Source organism: Bacillus rossius, chromosome 12 (assembly GCF_032445375.1).
Source record: "Bacillus rossius redtenbacheri isolate Brsri chromosome 12, Brsri_v3, whole genome shotgun sequence".
Classification (NCBI taxonomy): Eukaryota; Metazoa; Arthropoda; class Insecta; order Phasmatodea; family Bacillidae; genus Bacillus; species Bacillus rossius.
This window is the reverse complement of record NC_086339.1, coordinates 34,044,982-34,067,360: the sequence shown is the minus strand read 5'-3', so window position 1 is coordinate 34,067,360 and position 22,379 is coordinate 34,044,982. Positions and strand designations below refer to the sequence as shown.

At 35.2% G+C, this 22,379-nt stretch overlaps 1 protein-coding gene across 1 annotated transcript in view; it reads left to right on the top strand.

The window, feature by feature from the left end:
• The window catches only part of LOC134537327 (kinesin-like protein Klp61F), a 105,221-nt gene extending 83,061 nt beyond the window's left edge, over window positions 1–22,160 (top strand). The window contains exon 27 of the mRNA XM_063377644.1: window positions 19,995–22,160. Coding sequence (XP_063233714.1) covers window positions 19,995–20,111 — 117 coding nt within the window. The 3' untranslated portion in view covers window positions 20,112–22,160. The remainder of the gene's footprint in view (window positions 1–19,994) is intronic.
• The last annotated feature ends 219 nt before the right edge of the window (window positions 22,161–22,379 follow it).

Genomic DNA, 22,379 nt, shown 5'->3' with positions numbered 1-22,379 from the left:
TGGCACCCTTGAAGGTGTATTTGGTGACCACATGTACCACATACAATGTTGGGCCCATAAAGTAAACATTGTTGGGCAGATCTGGCAAAACAACTTGGAAGAACTGAACCTCTTCGTTTGTAAGGTAAAGATGGCCTTTCTTAACACCAGAAAGAGGAGGCATGCATACCTTCAATTTCTTCTCCAGAAACATGGAGAAAACAAGGCTCTGGTCAAGTTATTCCCCATGCCAGTTGTTACACGTTGGAACACATGGTTTGAATCTGTATCATACCTCGCACTCCATCTGCACGACATTGTGAAATTCTTTGAGCAGCTTAGCGAAGATAACTCTGGTGTTAAATATATCAAGGGACTCCAGAAGGAAGAGTTACAATGTCTTGAGGCCACGCTTACATTTGTGGCTCAAAACTGTAACACATTTGTAGAGCTAATTAATTTTCTTGAAGGAACAAAGTATCCTACTGCTCATCAGTTGTGCACAAAATTGAGTAAACTGCAAACTACTCTTGATGTCTTGGCTAAGGGAATATTTCCTGAAAATGTTGAAGACAGTAGGGGGACCATAAGGATACTGGACCAATGTAAACATAGAAATGTAAACACCGGCCCCAGTACCCCCATGGGCGCCGCCATCTTGTCACGTGGGCGCCGCCATTGTTGTTGACATTGGCTACCAGGGCGCGCCATCGTCTGCTGGAGGCTGCCATCGTAGTTCAGCCTTTAGTTACCGGAGCGCGCCACCGTCGCTCCGAAGGCGGGAATTGAATACAAAAAAATCCTGGGCACTGGGTGGATTCGATCCCGGGGACGCACCAACGTCGTGGTTAGGAGACGGACGCCTTGACCACTAGACCACGGGACCAGATGAAGTATGAGGAATTAAATAACGAAGATATGCTTTAAAGAAGCTATGCCTAAAAGAAGCTATGTCTTTAAAATTCGAAAAAAAAAACATACGTCTATAACCCCAAGTATGCCTAACCGCCATTATGCCAAACCGTCATGTCTTAAAAAATGCAACCATACTAGCTATGCCTATAAACCCCACCACTCCACAATCGCCGCCATGTCTAAATTCCGAAAAATAAATATGTATATAAACCCACACCCACCCCCACCCCCAAGTATGTCTAAAAGAAACCCCCGCCATACTAGCTATGCCTAAACCGCTATGCTTAAAATACCTGCCATATTGTATGCTTAAACCGCCATGTTTAAATGTCAAAAGCCCCGCCACTCCACAACCGCCGCCATGTTGTATGCTTAAAACAATTGACGCCATGATGTATGCTTAAAGCAAACCCCCCACCATTATACTTAACCGCCATGTCTTAAAAAAATATGTCTATAAACCCCCCACCACTCCACAACCGTCATATCTAAATATGCTTAACCCGCCATGTTGCATTCGAAAATAAACGTCTACAACCCCCCACTCCGAGTATGCTTAATCGCCATATCTAAATTTCGAAAAGAAATAAAATATCACTATGCTTAAATTAAAAAAAAATACAATCATACTAGCTATGCCTAAACGGGTAACTTTCGAAAATAACCACCATGTTTAAAAGCCCCGCAATACCAGCTATGACTAAAACAAACATAACCTCAAAATCCCGCGCAGAGAGAGCGAGATGTTGCCTGCTGGAGCGTCACTCGTAAACTGCGCAATTATAATCCCCACATCATATTATAAGCATAATAATGTCTTTAAAAACAACAGTGTGTGTGCAACACGCCAAGTAATAAGCATAGTTATATTACGTCGAGTAAAATAAGCATAGTTAAAATATATAATATTGCGTAATCATATTTAAATTATTAATAATATTTTTACAGGCCAATGAGTTAGCACCTTAGCGTTAAGTAATAAACATATTTAAAATTAATAATATTAATAAAATTATTACAAACATTGTGTAGTAACTGGCTCTCGGCCAATGTGTTAAACATTAAAAACACCGTGCTGGAAGCGTGCGCTGGCGACCAGGAATGTGTTTACCACAGAGGAGCAAGGTCAAGTCATCGCTGCGTACAGGAAAGGAGCAAGCACAAGGAATATACAGAGGTGGAAATAAAATCCCCACGTCATATTATAAGCATAATATAGGCGCCATGTTGTATGCTTAAAAACCCGCCATACCTATGCCGCCATGATGTAAGCTTAAAACACACACACACCCAAGTATGCCTAAAAGAAACCCCAGCCATAAGAGCTATGCCTAAACCGCCAAAATTAAATTTCCAATAGTCATATTTAAATTTGGAAAATAACCCGCCATGTGTAAATATCGAAAAGCAAATACCGCAACCCCACCACCTAGCGTATGTTTAAAACAAACACCACCATAAAAGCTATGACGAAATACCTGAGAGAATCATAACCCCAAAAAAGCGCCATACTAGCTATGTCTACCCCACCCCCACCACCACCAGTATGCTTAAAACAAACACCACCATAATAGCTATGACTAAATACCTGGGAGCAACATAACCTCAAAAAAGGCACCATAACAGCTATGTCTACCACACCCCCACCACCAGTATGCTTAAAACAAACACCACCATACCAGCTATGACTAAAGAAACATAACCTCAAAAATCCCGCGCAGAGAGAGCAAGAAGTTGTCCGCTGGAGCGTCACTCATAAACTGCGCAATTATAACCCCACACACAATAGTATAAGCATAATAATGTCTTTAAAAAAATGCTTTAAGTAATAAGCATAATTAAAATATATAATATTAGGATAGCATAGTTAGGACCCCTGCAGTGAACACGTAGCGTTAAGTAAGTAAAAATAAAATATAGCTGCGGCAATATCGTCAGAAACAAATTACGTATGTTACCGAGGTAATAAAAAAAAATAGCAAATAAGCATACATAAAATAAAAACTCACCGGAACGCACCCCACCCACCCCGGCGATATGTAACAAATAAAAACGCAGACGAAAAGATATACTAAAAAATAGTAACACCTATGTACGCCGTGTAGAGTGCAATCCACACACCGCCATCTTTAATGTCACAGAGGAGAGCGAGAAACGTAACGTAAAAAACGCGTGAAGTAATAAGCATATTTAAATTTTATAATATTTTTACAGGCCAATGTGTTAAGCATTATAAACGCCGTGCTGGAAGCGTGCGCCGGCGACCAGGAATGTATTAAGAAACCCCTGCAGTTAACACGAAGCGTTAAGTAATTAAAAATAAAATGTAGCTGCGGCACGATCGATAAAAACAAACTACGTATGTCACCGAGGTAATAAAAAAAATAGCAAATAAGCATACATAAAAAAAACTCACCGGTACGCATCCCGCCCACCCCGGCGACTTGTAACAAATAAATATAAATAAACGTCGAACAAACGACCGTGTAGCCTGTTCGCGCACCGCAAATAAGCATACATAAAGGAAAAACTCACCGGAATGCACCCACTCCAACACGGCGACGTGTAATTAAAAATAAAAACGCAGACGAAAAGATATATTAAAAATAGTAACACCTATATACGCCGTGTAGACAACCGACAGCGAATAACGATAAGTAAATTTATAAAATATATTACAAAGCGGGAGCGCACGTCTGTACTCCGTAGACGCACTCGGAAAACTGTTTTCAAATTCCCGGTGCGACGAAAAGAAAGTTTTGTTTGTCGACCCTGGCCCGCCGCGTGCTATAGTAGCTTGCAGGAGAGCCTAAGCGTGGAACACAATAAAAAAACGTACAGCCCAGTAATACATGAAACTGCCGAATGCATGTGACAAAAAAATTACCATAAATAACAAAAAAAAACATTTAAAACATAACAAAAACAATCAAAATACACTCACAAACGCAATACAGCGCAATGCAGTGAAAACTCCCATGAAATAATAAAATCGCTTATTGAGACAGCATGATGCAAAGAGTAAAAATCCCTATACGTAAAATAAAACAAACGCGAAACTTTAAAAAAATCTATCTACGAGAACAATATTATAAAACTACCACACTCTCCAACACACCAAATGACATGGCCCGATAAATGACAACACAAATAAATATCAATAACCATAAATACCTACATAATCAAAATATATTATTAAGCAACCGAAAAATACACCACAGCCCACATAAGGCCTCGCGAACGAACGGCACAACACCAGAGACAAAACATGCTATTCCCATTTGTTAAAAAGACGCACATACGAGTCTTTAGTGCTAGCCCAGCTAGTATGCATTCATTAATAAATAAAATCGGTTATAGTATTATGTGTAGGCAATAAATAGGAAGTACAAAGCGATATAGCCACAAGACGTTATTAAAAATATAGTAATAAAGTGTATGTATAGCCAGTAAATAATATATATGTAAGTAAAACGTGTTATACCCTAAACTAAATACCTGCAGGTTTATACAGTCAAACTTTGTAGGAATATAAACATAAGTCGTTTTAACGGTCTGTGTAATACAAATGCTTATCATCAGCTCTGAGTAATTTGTCCTTCATATAAGTAAACTTAGCATGTTATTCTAATAAATTATGTATCATTATAAAATAGTTATACCATCGTTACAAAATAATCATACAAACAAACATTAACAGCTATCCATCCTTCCCTTTCACTCATGACATAGTGTGTGGTGTTCTAAATAAGGAGTGAAAGAATATCATATGAGTCATGTTGTAAATGCTTATAAGATTATTGTTAACTTTCCATCAAGGCTAGATAAAAAACAATCTCTATATATGGTAGATGAATAAACAGAGACCAACTATAGACTTCATACTAGTAAATAATAATTAAGGACATATCGGGGCAAATAAAACAAAATAACCTATATAAATACACCCAATAAGCATAGGAAGCTCTGGCGTTAATAACAAAACGTTAAATAAAAGGTTACTGGTTCAGGTAAGAATATATATTCTACTACTATGCATTCCATTAAGCATAAGAAGCACTATAATCCCATCCCGACGAAACCAGAATAGAACACACCAGTAATGTTTGTGAAAGAACACACGATGATATTCATATTAATAACCACTTAGCCAAAATCGTTTGCAGAATAACAGACATAGCAATTCCATGTCTCAAACACCACATCGCTTCGGCGATAGTCCAGAAAACACAAAAATTATATCTGCCTTCCCCAAGAGACCGCCACAGTCGCCTCGGCGAACCTCGTGAGGTCACCAGTAAGTAACTATCACTTGCCGGAGGGCAGACGGTAATAACACACACGCAGCCGCCCCCGAAAACAAGCCTCCAACAAGAAAAAAATAATATATCAAAATATCTAAAACAACAAGGATGCCTTGCAAACTATTAATTACACCACCCATGCCTTTAAACTAAGTAACGTGAACGACGAAGCCCGACAACGACTTTCAAGTGACAAGGAGTAAAGAAGGAAATAATAATTAAATGTGGTGTACGAATACTCATTGCCCACCAACTATATACTACCTACTAGTGCTAATCCATGTATTGCCAGACATAATATATCTTTACATTAAAATAAACATAGTGTCAGGATAATACTAATAATAAGTATTGAAGTAACTGAAGCGTGTACACAAACAAAACTGTATAATTCTCATCATAAACGTTCCTTGAAATTCTACCATCACATATATAATCCTTTAATATTATCATAATATAGTTACCAAAAATAACAAGTCAACTCGAAAAAACCAAAACAACCCCTACAGGCATATTGCAACCTACATCGAAACAATCATAAGACTCAAACCCAGACACTTCATAAACCCACAGAGATGGTCAGGAGAAATTACATTTCATATACTACAGATGCTGTACTAAAAAGACACATGTATGCCAATAAGAACAGGTGTAACCGCCATAACTGAAAGTATTATATAAAAGAAACAATACAATAAATATCACAGCCTCAAAAAAACATAAGACAGGAGAATGAACCAAAAGAGAAATTTCAAAAGTCTAAACTGAACAGAAAATTAGGTAAATATTGACGTATACACATGAGAGTACAATTAAGTATAAATATATATTTAAAAAAAAACGCATTCAGAAAGATCAGACATCGCTTCCCCAACACAAAATGTTCGATGGTAATAGTCACAATCCCTAATAACATACATGTGAAATAGAAAGAGTTAAAGACACAGACTTTAAAAAGAGAATCACTCGTTAAAGACGTGTAAAAGTTAAAGTACTAAGCTAAATGAATATAATGAAGCGTGCGACAAAACACGTTTCCTATACTAAATGTCACATCCCAAATAAATTAAATTCATTATTTAAAAGAAAAAGGTTATTTTTTTGTTCACCTAACCGAAATCTAAGTTTAAAAACCCATATAGAAGAGAGATTCCGCATTATAATTAAGTATATTGAAAGGAATTGCAAACTCTTGTTCGCACAAATCATTTGAATTATGTATGTTCGCACACAAGTTGAGAAAAAATGGATTAGTGTAAGAAATTTGATGTTTGCTCAAGTGCTATGTAGTGACAAGAAACGATAAATACGGAATTATGTATATTTAGATACCAACCATACAATTATAACAATTTAAATACGAAACATATAAAAAAATCCTCGGGTATGTCGTATATCCAGAACCATACTGTCACCACTAGTTGCCTGTACACATAATGAAGTAATAATAATAAAACATCCAGTGGTTACAAACATAAATATTACAAAAATATGCACTTAACAATGACTTAGGTTATCCAGAAGCATATAGATATAAATATACAATTAAAAAGCAAACCAAATTACCAATAAAATGGAATCACTTCAAAAAAGTAAACAAAGTTCAGACATTTCAAACACAGAAAGGTGAAAAAAACGCAAATAGATCAGTAAGATGAAGCTTCAAAGACCAATTCCCTCGCGGATGAAGGATGATAATCATTGCAGTAGCACACATTGTCCCACATATGTATCGAAACACAAGGTTAGATCGTAACACACACACACACACACACACGACTTCCAGGATGTTTCCACCATCATGTTTGGAACCTTTATACTTATTTTAAATCTAAATTTACATTGATTAACAACGAGAACTGTAATATATAAACAACAGCACCGATAGTAGCTAAACACAACACACTTAATAGAATATTCTCCATCACTTTCACAAACCCATATAAAGACCTTAAACTCTGCCGGCCACCGCAGCCCAGCACGAGTTGCCAGACGTGTCCTTCACAGACAGAATGGGTTGCCATTGCGCAACCAATATGTAATTATTGTAAAAGACGCATCTAAAAAAAAATCAAACATGTACGTTAAACCAGGCTAGCAATCTCATAGTTTAAGTGAAAACAGGCCGGAAGACAACATAGTAACATAACATTAGCTATTCCTAAACCTTAAATACATACAATGTAAGAAATCGCACTAGCCAACTTAACACTCATATTCCACAAAACATAAGTTCACCGAGATACAATGACACACGAATATATGCATGAATGATAGATAAATACTATACAAGACACAAAGTTCAAAACATATTTATCAAAGTACCCTTTCAATACTAACCCAATGAAGCAGAAAATTCCATTGCATACCAAGCATTGTATATGAAAGTAAGCACATATCACAATTGAACTAGAAAAAATAAATATAAAAAAAAGCTAGCGAACACACAGACAAATATTCATCATAGCACCATTGGGTGGAAAGAAGATAGTACCATCAATTTCATCTCTACAGCCACATGCATTAAGAAAATATATATATTTATTAACCTCACAGGAATCTTTTAGTGTATAATCGTTGTGTAGCAAAATTAGGAGGGTAAAATTACAATGTATTTAAAAAATAAATCTAATTACAACTATTAAAAAGTATGTGCGCTAACTCACAATTGTAAAACCATTAATGAAAAACCTACAAAACCTCTCTCTTCATATCTCTCCCTCTTTCTCTCTCTCTCTCTTTCTCTCTCTCTCTCTCTTTATCTCTCTCTCTTTATCTCTCTTATTCGCTCTATATACTGGTTGCGAAATTCCACGATTGATACAATTAACTTAGAGATAACCCCCACACCGATGCATTGTAACGTCAACTACATTCCGCTTTTGAGAGGGAAACGAGAGCAACTCGAGAACACTCGCAGGCTCACAGCAACGTCCGCCACATTTACACACAGAACTAACCACTCGTACCCACCGGATGGGATACGAACCCCGAGCAAAAGGCAAATACCTCCGCTTAAACACAATAACAAGTGATCTAAATATAGAACGATAGTGCTAACGCGAGCAAACACATTGGTTAAAAACTTTTTAGAGTAATGGAAGCAATACGCTCTTCAATTCTGTGTGTTAACTCTGGAAAATCATTACGTAGCGGCGGCAATATTTTACAACATCTTTTATAAAGAACCCTAAAGGGAAAAAAATCTCAAAGTAAACGATGAAAACAAAAAAAAAACGTAGTATTTGTCGGTCGATGGTAGTGAAATAATGTGAGATAAACCATTAAAATAATGTTAAATAAATATATTAATATTTACTATAAAATGAATCCACGTATAACCATAAGTTTTTGATAATAAATCAACAAATCAACATAGATTTAAATTAATTAAAAAGTTTTAATAATAAATTCTTAAATAAATTTATTTCCTTTAACAAATTAACATATAGGTTTCAATTAATTAAAAAAAAATAGTTTAATGTGAATTTCACCAACGTTTCGGTCGACATTGCAGTCGCCATCATCAGGAAGCAATTATCTACAAAGTAGTTGTAATAATAAATTCTTAAAACAAATTTATTTCCTTTAAAAAATTAACATATTGGGTTCAATTAATTAAAAAAAATAGTTTAATAATAAATTTTAAAATATATTCATTTTTTTATTATAAAAGGACTCTGCTTTTAACCATTAGTTTTTGATAATTTTCAACAAATAAACATAAATGTATAAATAAACATAAATTTAATTATTAAAAAAATTAATTCATAACAATATTCTTAAAAAAAATTTTGCGGCCGCAACCTATATGTTAATTTGTTAAAGGAAATAAATTTATTTAAGAATTTATTATTAAAACTTTTTAATTAATTTAAATCTATGTTGATTTGTTGATTTATTATCAAAAACTTATGGTTATACGTGGATTCATTTTATAGTAAATATTAATATATTTATTTAACATTATTTTAATGGTTTATCTCACATTATTTCACTACCATCGACCGACAAATACTACGTTTTTTTTTTGTTTTCATCGTTTACTTTGAGATTTTTTTTCCTTTAGGGTTCTTTATAAAAGATGTTGTAAAATATTGCCGCCGCTACGTAATGATTTTCCAGAGTTAACACACAGAATTGAAGAGCGTATTGCTTCCATTACTCTAAAAAGTTTTTAACCAATGTGTTTGCTCGCGTTAGCACTATCGTTCTATATTTAGATCACTTGTTATTGTGTTTAAGCGGAGGTATTTGCCTTTTGCTCGGGGTTCGTATCCCATCCGGTGGGTACGAGTGGTTAGTTCTGTGTGTAAATGTGGCGGACGTTGCTGTGAGCCTGCGAGTGTTCTCGAGTTGCTCTCGTTTCCCTCTCAAAAGCGGAATGTAGTTGACGTTACAATGCATCGGTGTGGGGGTTATCTCTAAGTTAATTGTATCAATCGTGGAATTTCGCAACCAGTATATAGAGCGAATAAGAGAGATAAAGAGAGAGAGATAAAGAGAGAGAGAGAGAGAAAGAGAGAGAGAGAGAAAGAGGGAGAGATATGAAGAGAGAGGTTTTGTAGGTTTTTCATTAATGGTTTTACAATTGTGAGTTAGCGCACATACTTTTTAATAGTTGTAATTAGATTTATTTTTTAAATACATTGTAATTTTACCCTCCTAATTTTGCTACACAACGATTATACACTAAAAGATTCCTGTGAGGTTAATAAATATATATATTTTCTTAATGCATGTGGCTGTAGAGATGAAATTGATGGTACTATCTTCTTTCCACCCAATGGTGCTATGATGAATATTTGTCTGTGTGTTCGCTAGCTTTTTTTTATATTTATTTTTTCTAGTTCAATTGTGATATGTGCTTACTTTCATATACAATGCTTGGTATGCAATGGAATTTTCTGCTTCATTGGGTTAGTATTGAAAGGGTACTTTGATAAATATGTTTTGAACTTTGTGTCTTGTATAGTATTTATCTATCATTCATGCATATATTCGTGTGTCATTGTATCTCGGTGAACTTATGTTTTGTGGAATATGAGTGTTAAGTTGGCTAGTGCGATTTCTTACATTGTATGTATTTAAGGTTTAGGAATAGCTAATGTTATGTTACTATGTTGTCTTCCGGCCTGTTTTCACTTAAACTATGAGATTGCTAGCCTGGTTTAACGTACATGTTTGATTTTTTTTTAGATGCGTCTTTTACAATAATTACATATTGGTTGCGCAATGGCAACCCCTTCTGTCTGTGAAGGACACGTCTGGCAACTCGTGCTGGGCTGCGGTGGCCGGCAGAGTTTAAGGTCTTTATATGGGTTTGTGAAAGTGATGGAGAATATTCTATTAAGTGTGTTGTGTTTAGCTACTATCGGTGCTGTTGTTTATATATTACAGTTCTCGTTGTTAATCAATGTAAATTTAGATTTAAAATAAGTATAAAGGTTCCAAACATGATGGTGGAAACATCCTGGAAGTCGTGTGTGTGTGTGTGTGTGTGTTACGATCTAACCTTGTGTTTCGATACATATGTGGGACAATGTGTGCTACTGCAATGATTATCATCCTTCATCCGCGAGGGAATTGGTCTTTGAAGCTTCATCTTACTGATCTATTTGCGTTTTTTTCACCTTTCTGTGTTTGAAATGTCTTAACTTTGTTTACTTTTTTGAAGTGATTCCATTTTATTGGTAATTTGGTTTGCTTTTTAATTGTATATTTATATCTATATGCTTCTGGATAACCTAAGTCATTGTTAAGTGCATATTTTTGTAATATTTATGTTTGTAACCACTGGATGTTTTATTATTATTACTTCATTATGTGTACAGGCAACTAGTGGTGACAGTATGGTTCTGGATATACGACATACCCGAGGATTTTTTTATATGTTTCGTATTTAAATTGTTATAATTGTATGGTTGGTATCTAAATATACATAATTCCGTATTTATCGTTTCTTGTCACTACATAGCACTTGAGCAAACATCAAATTTCTTACACTAATCCATTTTTTCTCAACTTGTGTGCGAACATACATAATTCAAATGATTTGTGCGAACAAGAGTTTGCAATTCCTTTCAATATACTTAATTATAATGCGGAATCTCTCTTCTATATGGGTTTTTAAACTTAGATTTCGGTTAGGTGAACAAAAAAATAACCTTTTTCTTTTAAATAATGAATTTAATTTATTTGGGATGTGACATTTAGTATAGGAAACGTGTTTTGTCGCACGCTTCATTATATTCATTTAGCTTAGTACTTTAACTTTTACACGTCTTTAACGAGTGATTCTCTTTTTAAAGTCTGTGTCTTTAACTCTTTCTATTTCACATGTATGTTATTAGGGATTGTGACTATTACCATCGAACATTTTGTGTTGGGGAAGCGATGTCTGATCTTTCTGAATGCGTTTTTTTTTTTAACTCTAGGTAGTGTATTTTTTTAAATATATATTTATACTTAATTGTACTCTCATGTGTATACGTCAATATTTACCTAATTTTCTGTTCAGTTTAGACTTTTGAAATTTCTCTTTTGGTTCATTCTCCTGTCTTATGTTTTTTTGAGGCTGTGATATTTATTGTATTGTTTCTTTTATATAATACTTTCAGTTATGGCGGTTACACCTGTTCTTATTGGCATACATGTGTCTTTTTAGTACAGCATCTGTAGTATATGAAATGTAATTTCTCCTGACCATCTCTGTGGGTTTATGAAGTGTCTGGGTTTGAGTCTTATGATCGTTTCGATGTAGGTTGCAATATGCCTGTAGGGGTTGTTTTGGTTTTTTCGAGTTGACTTGTTATTTTTGGTAACTATATTATGATAATATTAAAGGATTATATATGTGATGGTAGAATTTCAAGGAACGTTTATGATGAGAATTATACAGTTTTGTTTGTGTACACGCTTCAGTTACTTCAATACTTATTATTAGTATTATCCTGACACTATGTTTATTTTAATGTAAAGATATATTATGTCTGGCAATACATGGATTAGCACTAGTAGGTAGTATATAGTTGGTGGGCAATGAGTATTCGTACACCACATTTAATTATTATTTCCTTCTTTACTCCTTGTCACTTGAAAGTCGTTGTCGGGCTTCGTCGTTCACGTTACTTAGTTTAAAGGCATGGGTGGTGTAATTAATAGTTTGCAAGGCATCCTTGTTGTTTTAGATATTTTGATATATTATTTTTTTCTTGTTGGAGGCTTGTTTTCGGGGGCGGCTGCGTGTGTGTTATTACCGTCTGCCCTCCGGCAAGTGATAGTTACTTACTGGTGACCTCACGAGGTTCGCCGAGGCGACTGTGGCGGTCTCTTGGGGAAGGCAGATATAATTTTTGTGTTTTCTGGACTATCGCCGAAGCGATGTGGTGTTTGAGACATGGAATTGCTATGTCTGTTATTCTGCAAACGATTTTGGCTAAGTGGTTATTAATATGAATATCATCGTGTGTTCTTTCACAAACATTACTGGTGTGTTCTATTCTGGTTTCGTCGGGATGGGATTATAGTGCTTCTTATGCTTAATGGAATGCATAGTAGTAGAATATATATTCTTACCTGAACCAGTAACCTTTTATTTAACGTTTTGTTATTAACGCCAGAGCTTCCTATGCTTATTGGGTGTATTTATATAGGTTATTTTGTTTTATTTGCCCCGATATGTCCTTAATTATTATTTACTAGTATGAAGTCTATAGTTGGTCTCTGTTTATTCATCTACCATATATAGAGATTGTTTTTTATCTAGCCTTGATGGAAAGTTAACAATAATCTTATAAGCATTTACAACATGACTCATATGATATTCTTTCACTCCTTATTTAGAACACCACACACTATGTCATGAGTGAAAGGGAAGGATGGATAGCTGTTAATGTTTGTTTGTATGATTATTTTGTAACGATGGTATAACTATTTTATAATGATACATAATTTATTAGAATAACATGCTAAGTTTACTTATATGAAGGACAAATTACTCAGAGCTGATGATAAGCATTTGTATTACACAGACCGTTAAAACGACTTATGTTTATATTCCTACAAAGTTTGACTGTATAAACCTGCAGGTATTTAGTTTAGGGTATAACACGTTTTACTTACATATATATTATTTACTGGCTATACATACACTTTATTACTATATTTTTAATAACGTCTTGTGGCTATATCGCTTTGTACTTCCTATTTATTGCCTACACATAATACTATAACCGATTTTATTTATTAATGAATGCATACTAGCTGGGCTAGCACTAAAGACTCGTATGTGCGTCTTTTTAACAAATGGGAATAGCATGTTTTGTCTCTGGTGTTGTGCCGTTCGTTCGCGAGGCCTTATGTGGGCTGTGGTGTATTTTTCGGTTGCTTAATAATATATTTTGATTATGTAGGTATTTATGGTTATTGATATTTATTTGTGTTGTCATTTATCGGGCCATGTCATTTGGTGTGTTGGAGAGTGTGGTAGTTTTATAATATTGTTCTCGTAGATAGATTTTTTTAAAGTTTCGCGTTTGTTTTATTTTACGTATAGGGATTTTTACTCTTTGCATCATGCTGTCTCAATAAGCGATTTTATTATTTCATGGGAGTTTTCACTGCATTGCGCTGTATTGCGTTTGTGAGTGTATTTTGATTGTTTTTGTTATGTTTTAAATGTTTTTTTTTTTGTTATTTATGGTAATTTTTTTGTCACATGCATTCGGCAGTTTCATGTATTACTGGGCTGTACGTTTTTTTATTGTGTTCCACGCTTAGGCTCTCCTGCAAGCTACTATAGCACGCGGCGGGCCAGGGTCGACAAACAAAACTTTCTTTTCGTCGCACCGGGAATTTGAAAACAGTTTTCCGAGTGCGTCTACGGAGTACAGACGTGCGCTCCCGCTTTGTAATATATTTTATAAATTTACTTATCGTTATTCGCTGTCGGTTGTCTACACGGCGTATATAGGTGTTACTATTTTTAATATATCTTTTCGTCTGCGTTTTTATTTTTAATTACACGTCGCCGTGTTGGAGTGGGTGCATTCCGGTGAGTTTTTCCTTTATGTATGCTTATTTGCGGTGCGCGAACAGGCTACACGGTCGTTTGTTCGACGTTTATTTATATTTATTTGTTACAAGTCGCCGGGGTGGGCGGGATGCGTACCGGTGAGTTTTTTTTATGTATGCTTATTTGCTATTTTTTTTATTACCTCGGTGACATACGTAGTTTGTTTTTATCGATCGTGCCGCAGCTACATTTTATTTTTAATTACTTAACGCTTCGTGTTAACTGCAGGGGTTTCTTAATACATTCCTGGTCGCCGGCGCACGCTTCCAGCACGGCGTTTATAATGCTTAACACATTGGCCTGTAAAAATATTATAAAATTTAAATATGCTTATTACTTCACGCGTTTTTTACGTTACGTTTCTCGCTCTCCTCTGTGACATTAAAGATGGCGGTGTGTGGATTGCACTCTACACGGCGCACATAGGTGTTACTATTTTTTAGTATATCTTTTCGTCTGCGTTTTTATTTGTTACATATCGCCGGGGTGGGTGGGGTGCGTTCCGGTGAGTTTTTATTTTATGTATGCTTATTTGCTATTTTTTTTTATTACCTCGGTAACATACGTAATTTGTTTCTGACGATATTGCCGCAGCTATATTTTATTTTTACTTACTTAACGCTACGTGTTCACTGCAGGGGTCCTAACTATGCTATCCTAATATTATATATTTTAATTATGCTTATTACTTAAAGCATTTTTTTAAAGACATTATTATGCTTATACTATTGTGTGTGGGGTTATAATTGCGCAGTTTATGAGTGACGCTCCAGCGGACAACTTCTTGCTCTCTCTGCGCGGGATTTTTGAGGTTATGTTTCTTTAGTCATAGCTGGTATGGTGGTGTTTGTTTTAAGCATACTGGTGGTGGGGGTGTGGTAGACATAGCTGTTATGGTGCCTTTTTTGAGGTTATGTTGCTCCCAGGTATTTAGTCATAGCTATTATGGTGGTGTTTGTTTTAAGCATACTGGTGGTGGTGGGGGTGGGGTAGACATAGCTAGTATGGCGCTTTTTTGGGGTTATGATTCTCTCAGGTATTTCGTCATAGCTTTTATGGTGGTGTTTGTTTTAAACATACGCTAGGTGGTGGGGTTGCGGTATTTGCTTTTCGATATTTACACATGGCGGGTTATTTTCCAAATTTAAATATGACTATTGGAAATTTAATTTTGGCGGTTTAGGCATAGCTCTTATGGCTGGGGTTTCTTTTAGGCATACTTGGGTGTGTGTGTGTTTTAAGCTTACATCATGGCGGCATAGGTATGGCGGGTTTTTAAGCATACAACATGGCGCCTATATTATGCTTATAATATGACGTGGGGATTTTATTTCCACCTCTGTATATTCCTTGTGCTTGCTCCTTTCCTGTACGCAGCGATGACTTGACCTTGCTCCTCTGTGGTAAACACATTCCTGGTCGCCAGCGCACGCTTCCAGCACGGTGTTTTTAATGTTTAACACATTGGCCGAGAGCCAGTTACTACACAATGTTTGTAATAATTTTATTAATATTATTAATTTTAAATATGTTTATTACTTAACGCTAAGGTGCTAACTCATTGGCCTGTAAAAATATTATTAATAATTTAAATATGATTACGCAATATTATATATTTTAACTATGCTTATTTTACTCGACGTAATAGTAACTATGCTTATTACTTGGCGTGTTGCACACACACTGTTGTTTTTAAAGACATTATTACGCTTATAATATGATGTGGGGATTATAATTGCGCAGTTTACGAGTGACGCTCCAGCAGGCAACATCTCGCTCTCTCTGCGCGGGATTTTGAGGTTATGTTTGTTTTAGTCATAGCTGGTATTGCGGGGCTTTTAAACATGGTGGTTATTTTCGAAAGTTACCCGTTTAGGCATAGCTAGTATGATTGTATTTTTTTTTAATTTAAGCATAGTGATATTTTATTTCTTTTCGAAATTTAGATATGGCGATTAAGCATACTCGGAGTGGGGGGTTGTAGACGTTTATTTTCGAATGCAACATGGCGGGTTAAGCATATTTAGATATGACGGTTGTGGAGTGGTGGGGGGTTTATAGACATATTTTTTTAAGACATGGCGGTTAAGTATAATGGTGGGGGGTTTGCTTTAAGCATACATCATGGCGTCAATTGATTTAAGCATACAACATGGCGGCGGTTGTGGAGTGGCGGGGCTTTTGACATTTAAACATGGCGGTTTAAGCATACAATATGGCAGGTATTTTAAGCATAGCGGTTTAGGCATAGCTAGTATGGCGGGGGTTTCTTTTAGACATACTTGGGGGTGGGGGTGGGTGTGGGTTTATATACATATTTATTTTTCGGAATTTAGACATGGCGGCGATTGTGGAGTGGTGGGGTCTATAGGCATAGCTAGTATGGTTGCATTTTTTAAGACATGACGGTTTGGCATAATGGCGGTTAGGCATACTTGGGGTTATAGACGTATGTTTTTTTTTTTTCGAATTTTAAAGACATAGCTTCTTTAAAGCATATCTTCGTTATTTAATTCCTCATACTTCATCTGGTCCGGTGGTCTAGTGGTCAAGGCGTCCGTCTCCTAACCACGATGTTGGTGCGTCCCCGGGATCGAATCCACCCAGTGCCCAGGATTTTTTTGTATTCAATTCCCATCTTCGGAGCGACGGTGGCGCGCTCCGGTAACTAAAGGCTGAACTACGATGGCGGCCTCCAGCAGACGATGGCGCGCCCTGGTAGCCAATGTCAACAACAATGGCGGCGCCCACGTGACAAGATGGCGGCGCCCATGGGGGTACTGGGGCCGGTGTTTACATTTCTATGTTTACATTGGTCCAGTATCCTTATGGTCCCCCTACTACTGAAGACATTTTGGCTGAAATGAAAACTGTCAACTCTGCAGCCCTTAAAGAGCAGTTCAAGAACACAGCTAAACTCAGTCTTATAAAACTGATTGATCTGGTGAACACTGATCCATCTCGTCAACTATTTCTGGGAATCAGCGCTCTAATGAATCCTCAAAATGTAGGAAACATTCGTGTGGAGGAAAAAGAATTCCAGAAACATATTGGGAACCTACCTTTCCTTTGCAAGGTGCAGAAGACCTCTGTAGCGACAGGCTACATAATACTCCAAAACCTGGTTTCCCAAGAGCAGATGAAACCGCATGTGAACTACATAGACATGGTGGACATACTATGTAAAATGAAAGCGGATTATCCTGAATTTGCAGCTGCTGCTTTAAAGTTAATATGGATACCTGCAACGAATGTGGACTCAGAAAGATCTTTTTCTAAGTATTCTGTAGTTGTAAGTGACAGAAGAAGATCTCTAAAACCAGAGAATGCTGAACTGCTGACAATGGTGGCTTTTTCCTGAGCTTAATTATATTGCATTTATAGAACAAAAGTTTAACTGTAGTTTCTAATTTAGTTAATTTAGACTCTCTCCTGAACTCAGGAACAGTACTTACCTGCATAAGAATACTGAATATTTTAGTTGTTAATTTTTTATGTACTCTCAACATAGTATTGTTTAATGTGCATATTTTAAGTCTCTAACCACAAATTATTGAAGCATTTGATCAAGGCAGCTCTGCTAGGTGTGTACATGTTATTACATGTGTTTTAATTTTTTATGACGATAAAGACGAAATCCACAATTCTTAATGACGAAAAGTCCTTTTTCATAACACCATAAAATCTTGGCTCTAGCTATAGACGCAAAAGTTGAGTCACTGCGAATTTGACGGGAGCTTCCTTTTACTAATGTTTTTTGCAAAAGTAAATTTGTGAAATATTTGTAGCAGCATGTTTTATTTGCCATCAATTGAGTCACTTTGACCACGTCTAGAAGAAGGTAATATTTTTACTAATTTAAGTAAGTTGAAATACTTTGAAACTCATCAATGTATTGTTATGCAGTTTTTTCAGTTTCGTGGAATGTCGTAATTGTGTTAAAGAAAACCTGGAAAAATTCAGTTTTAGACCTGGAAAACCTGGAAAAATCAGGGAATTTCATTTACTATATCTAGTAGACACCCTGAATACAGCAACAAAACAGCAAACAACGTACACAGCTGCAGTTCTTATCAACTTCGGTAACTTAGGAAGTACTGCTTTATGATTTATGATGCCGTATTGTTGTCGCTTAATAGAGTAAGCGTGACGCTATATAGAGTGTATTATTGTATAGAAAACAAGGTAAACCAACCAGTCAAGCAATTTCGACATTTTAAGGAGTTTGTCGTTCAATCGAGTGATGATACAAAGATTTTCCACCGTATCAAATTATTCTCGAATACGAAATTGAATTTGTATAGTAAGAATTAGATTCCCACTTAAAATATTTTTTCAGATATAATACATATTGAAAGAAAAAGTAAACGTGAAGTGTAGTGAGTTCTGGGAAATTAGATAGACATAAATAAATAGATAAAGTTAGCTAAAAATTACTAAGATATTTAAGTGTAAGTTTTAAGGATGCCTATTATGTACCTGCTTTAATGTACACTATTTAATGTTAATGTTATCTATTTGTAGAGGTGGGACGATACCACACTTTCTATACTCGATTCTGTATTGTTTTTTCAGTTCGATACTTTCGATACTCCAGGGAAAAATATTTTCCCATTAAGTAACAATTATTACAAATAACATAAATTAGTTTTAAAATATATAAATTCAATCTATCATACCAGCACAATGTCAGATTAAACTTAAATACATAATGTGTAAATAATTGCATTATATTAATGAAAAATATGAATTCATCATTATACATACATATAATAAAACCACCAGAAATGTAAATTACAGCCCATAATCAAGTAAAGCTGACATGAGAAACAGTGGCCTTACAAAATGTTTGAAGTCCTTTCTTGAAGGGGGGGAAAAGTCACCAAGCCTAAATTAGAAATAAAAAAATTAGGCTATTGTAAAAAGAAAATCAGAAATTTATGCTTGTTTGTTTCATTTTACAAACAACTTTATGCAACAGAACAATTTTCAATAAAATTTTAACTTGAGACATGTAAAATTAAAATAATCCGATCGTAAGAAAACAATAACAAACGGGTATATACTGTTCAAAGATTAATGAATGCACAAAACATGAGATCCATGCTTGGTAAAGCGCGTGCACCATTTTCATAATCATTGCTAGTTTGCGCCACTAGTCTCGCATGGTGCTGGCCATAGATGCTACTAGCGAATGATACTATCCATATCTATGGTGCAATAAAGTTATTTTCTTACGTTTGCAAAGGTAAACAATGAACGTTTTTCAAAATAAAATCATTAATTGAAACGTAGTTTATCAGGATGAATATATATATAACAAAAAATTTGTGAATTTTAGGACTTTTCCGCTTTGTAAAAACGTATGAAATGGGAAATTAATGATTTTATAAGTGTATGTTCCGGGAAAGTAAACCATTGTAAATATAGTACTTTCGGCGGGACCAAAATTAATTGGCGTATGACACGGGAAAATGTATGAAACGGGAACGTATCATCGAGGTTCTACTGTAGTTGTATTTTGTACGATGGCGACTCAAAACTTAATTCAATACAAATGAACAAGCATTCCGGTATTGAAAAAATGTATCGAACTTACAGTTTCGATATTCGATACTTTGCGATACCGTCAAGTATCAAAGGTATCGAGGTATCTAAGTATCGAAAATCCCATCACTATCTATTTGTGATCTGTGTGTGTGTGGATGTGTGTATTGCAGGCGGAGGACAAGGAGAATGCTGTCTGGTCTGCAGCGCAGTGTGTGTCCAAGTTGCCTGTGAAGATGGCCTCCGGGAACGCTGATCCCTGCAAGAAGGTGCTGTTCCCGAGGAACTGAAACTCACTTGAGCAGAGTCATTGTGACAACTATACTGCCTGTCACCACTGGAGTTTCACTTCGCTACTGAGGGAGAAATTAACATCGCAAAATTATTATTTCATTTACCATTTTTATTATTATTGTGATTAGGTATTTTAGAAGCAGCAAATTTTAATTTTATACTGTAAATATTATTTTCACAAAAAAAAACTCTTGTTATCGTAGGAAGCCTGTGGATTTAGAGCAGTATTGCAGTTTTATTTCAACTATCCACAACTTTACCGTATGTGCAACCCACATTCCAAGCAAGAAGCTTTTTTTCCTGAGTTGGAGTGTCACCTCTTCAAGAATTGTCTTATTGTGATGTATCTTCAGCTTCACGACCATTTCCCAATACGAGTAAAAATTTTCAAATGTTTGATTTGTTTTCATATTTCTGTTTTTTTATTATTATTCACTATCCATTTATGTCACAAATTCAATGTCGGTGGTTATTTATGATAATTTTGTCTGTCTTCCTTTGTTACCATAGAAATTACAGGGTGAAATTCCTGTTATTTATTAAACTAAACATCATTTAAACAAAACTTTTTAGATAACTGAATTTTGTTTTTTATTTGTTAAATTAAATGAAGTTCATAAAAAATGTGAGGAGGGCAAAGTGGATTGTAAAAAATCATATATATTGTACAATTGATTATATATTTATCATATTTTAAGATTTGATTCTCCAATTTTTTATTTGATTCCTAGGATTTTGTAAAATGAAGAACCACAGTTATTTACTCAGACAAAAATAAGTATGTTAATGATTTATGTGATTGTATTTTTAGGAGCAGGAAATTGTAATGAGCTGTGAAATAGCAGAAAGTTCTAATCCCTTTCACAAAATATAAATAATTTTTTTTTTTTTTCCAAAACATCTTTATTTGCAAAATAGTAATGAAATTACTTCATATTTACATATTAAACCTCAAGTTATTGATCCATGTTCGTTTTTAATGGTTCCCACCAAAACTGAATTTCATTCGCACATAGCATGTAGAATTTGTGCTTAAATCAGGAACTTTATTTATGTTTGTTTTTCTAGTCACAGCATTTTTTCATGGATTAGAAGTGGCTATCAATTTGTATTCCATTTTATCTATCATTTTCACTTTTTTAATGTCCATACCAAAGCATACCCATTTTTTCTGTTGTAGTTCATGGTCGTAGAACTTTCTTTATTTTTTACCCCACTACTTGTGCATGTTAGAGGTGGGCCAAGACTAGAAATCTTTAGCCAAGTGAAGCAAGTAGTTAAGGCTTGACTCTACTCAAAAATGAAGTTCTTTGTCCTTGATTGGTCAAAACTCGACCATAGATTTTTAAAACATTCTAGAATAAATCCCTGTTAAGAAGTTTCTCAAGATACTTCGAAATTTAGATCTATGAACAGGGAAATTCTTCTACGAGCTTGCATTGAACACTCTTAGGACTGTTTCATTGAAGCCTTACTGTATTTACCTGCATATGAGTCTCAGATTTTATGCTGATTTTTTTTTAGTATTTAAAAAAATTTGGTTTTTTATAGGGATGGGTCGGTACCAGTTTTCGGTTCCTACGGTTCTCAGCATTTTAACCGGCGCCGAGAACCGCAGCTAAAATGTCGGTACCAGTACCGGCAGTACAGCAAAACCCTTTACGAAAATAGTCCTTCACTACAACTTAACTGCAGCATGAAATGGCTCAACTCACGTCCAATCCACATATATATTATTTTTTTGGACTTCTGGGAATAATATTCATCTCTAACTATAAAATAAATTACACGTGAAAATATTTAATGTTCTCGTCACATCTGTGAACAAAGTACGTTTTACAATCAAAACATAACGGTCGAAGGTGCCATAGATGTATGTAGTTCATAGATGTGTGCAACTCTATAACGTGCCTCAGCAGAGATGTGAGAACAGAAAGACGCCATGTTTGTTTCAATTTGTTTTTAAAAATTGCAGTTAATTGAGTTGTTCACACGTAAGGGTGACTGGTGTATAAAGAACAATTAAAAGTGAAAATTCCACAGAATATTTGTATGATTGATTTAACATTTTCCGTAATAATTTTTGGCATTATAAAATATTGTGCATTTTTTTGTGCAGTGCTTTGGAGTGTAAGTTCACTGCATCTGAAGCCATCTAGCATAATGACTAGTAACTTTCTCTTTTAGGTAAACTGGATTATTTGAAGGGGAATCCTTTTATTATTATTATTATTAGTGGTGTATGGATGTGTAGATGTATTTTA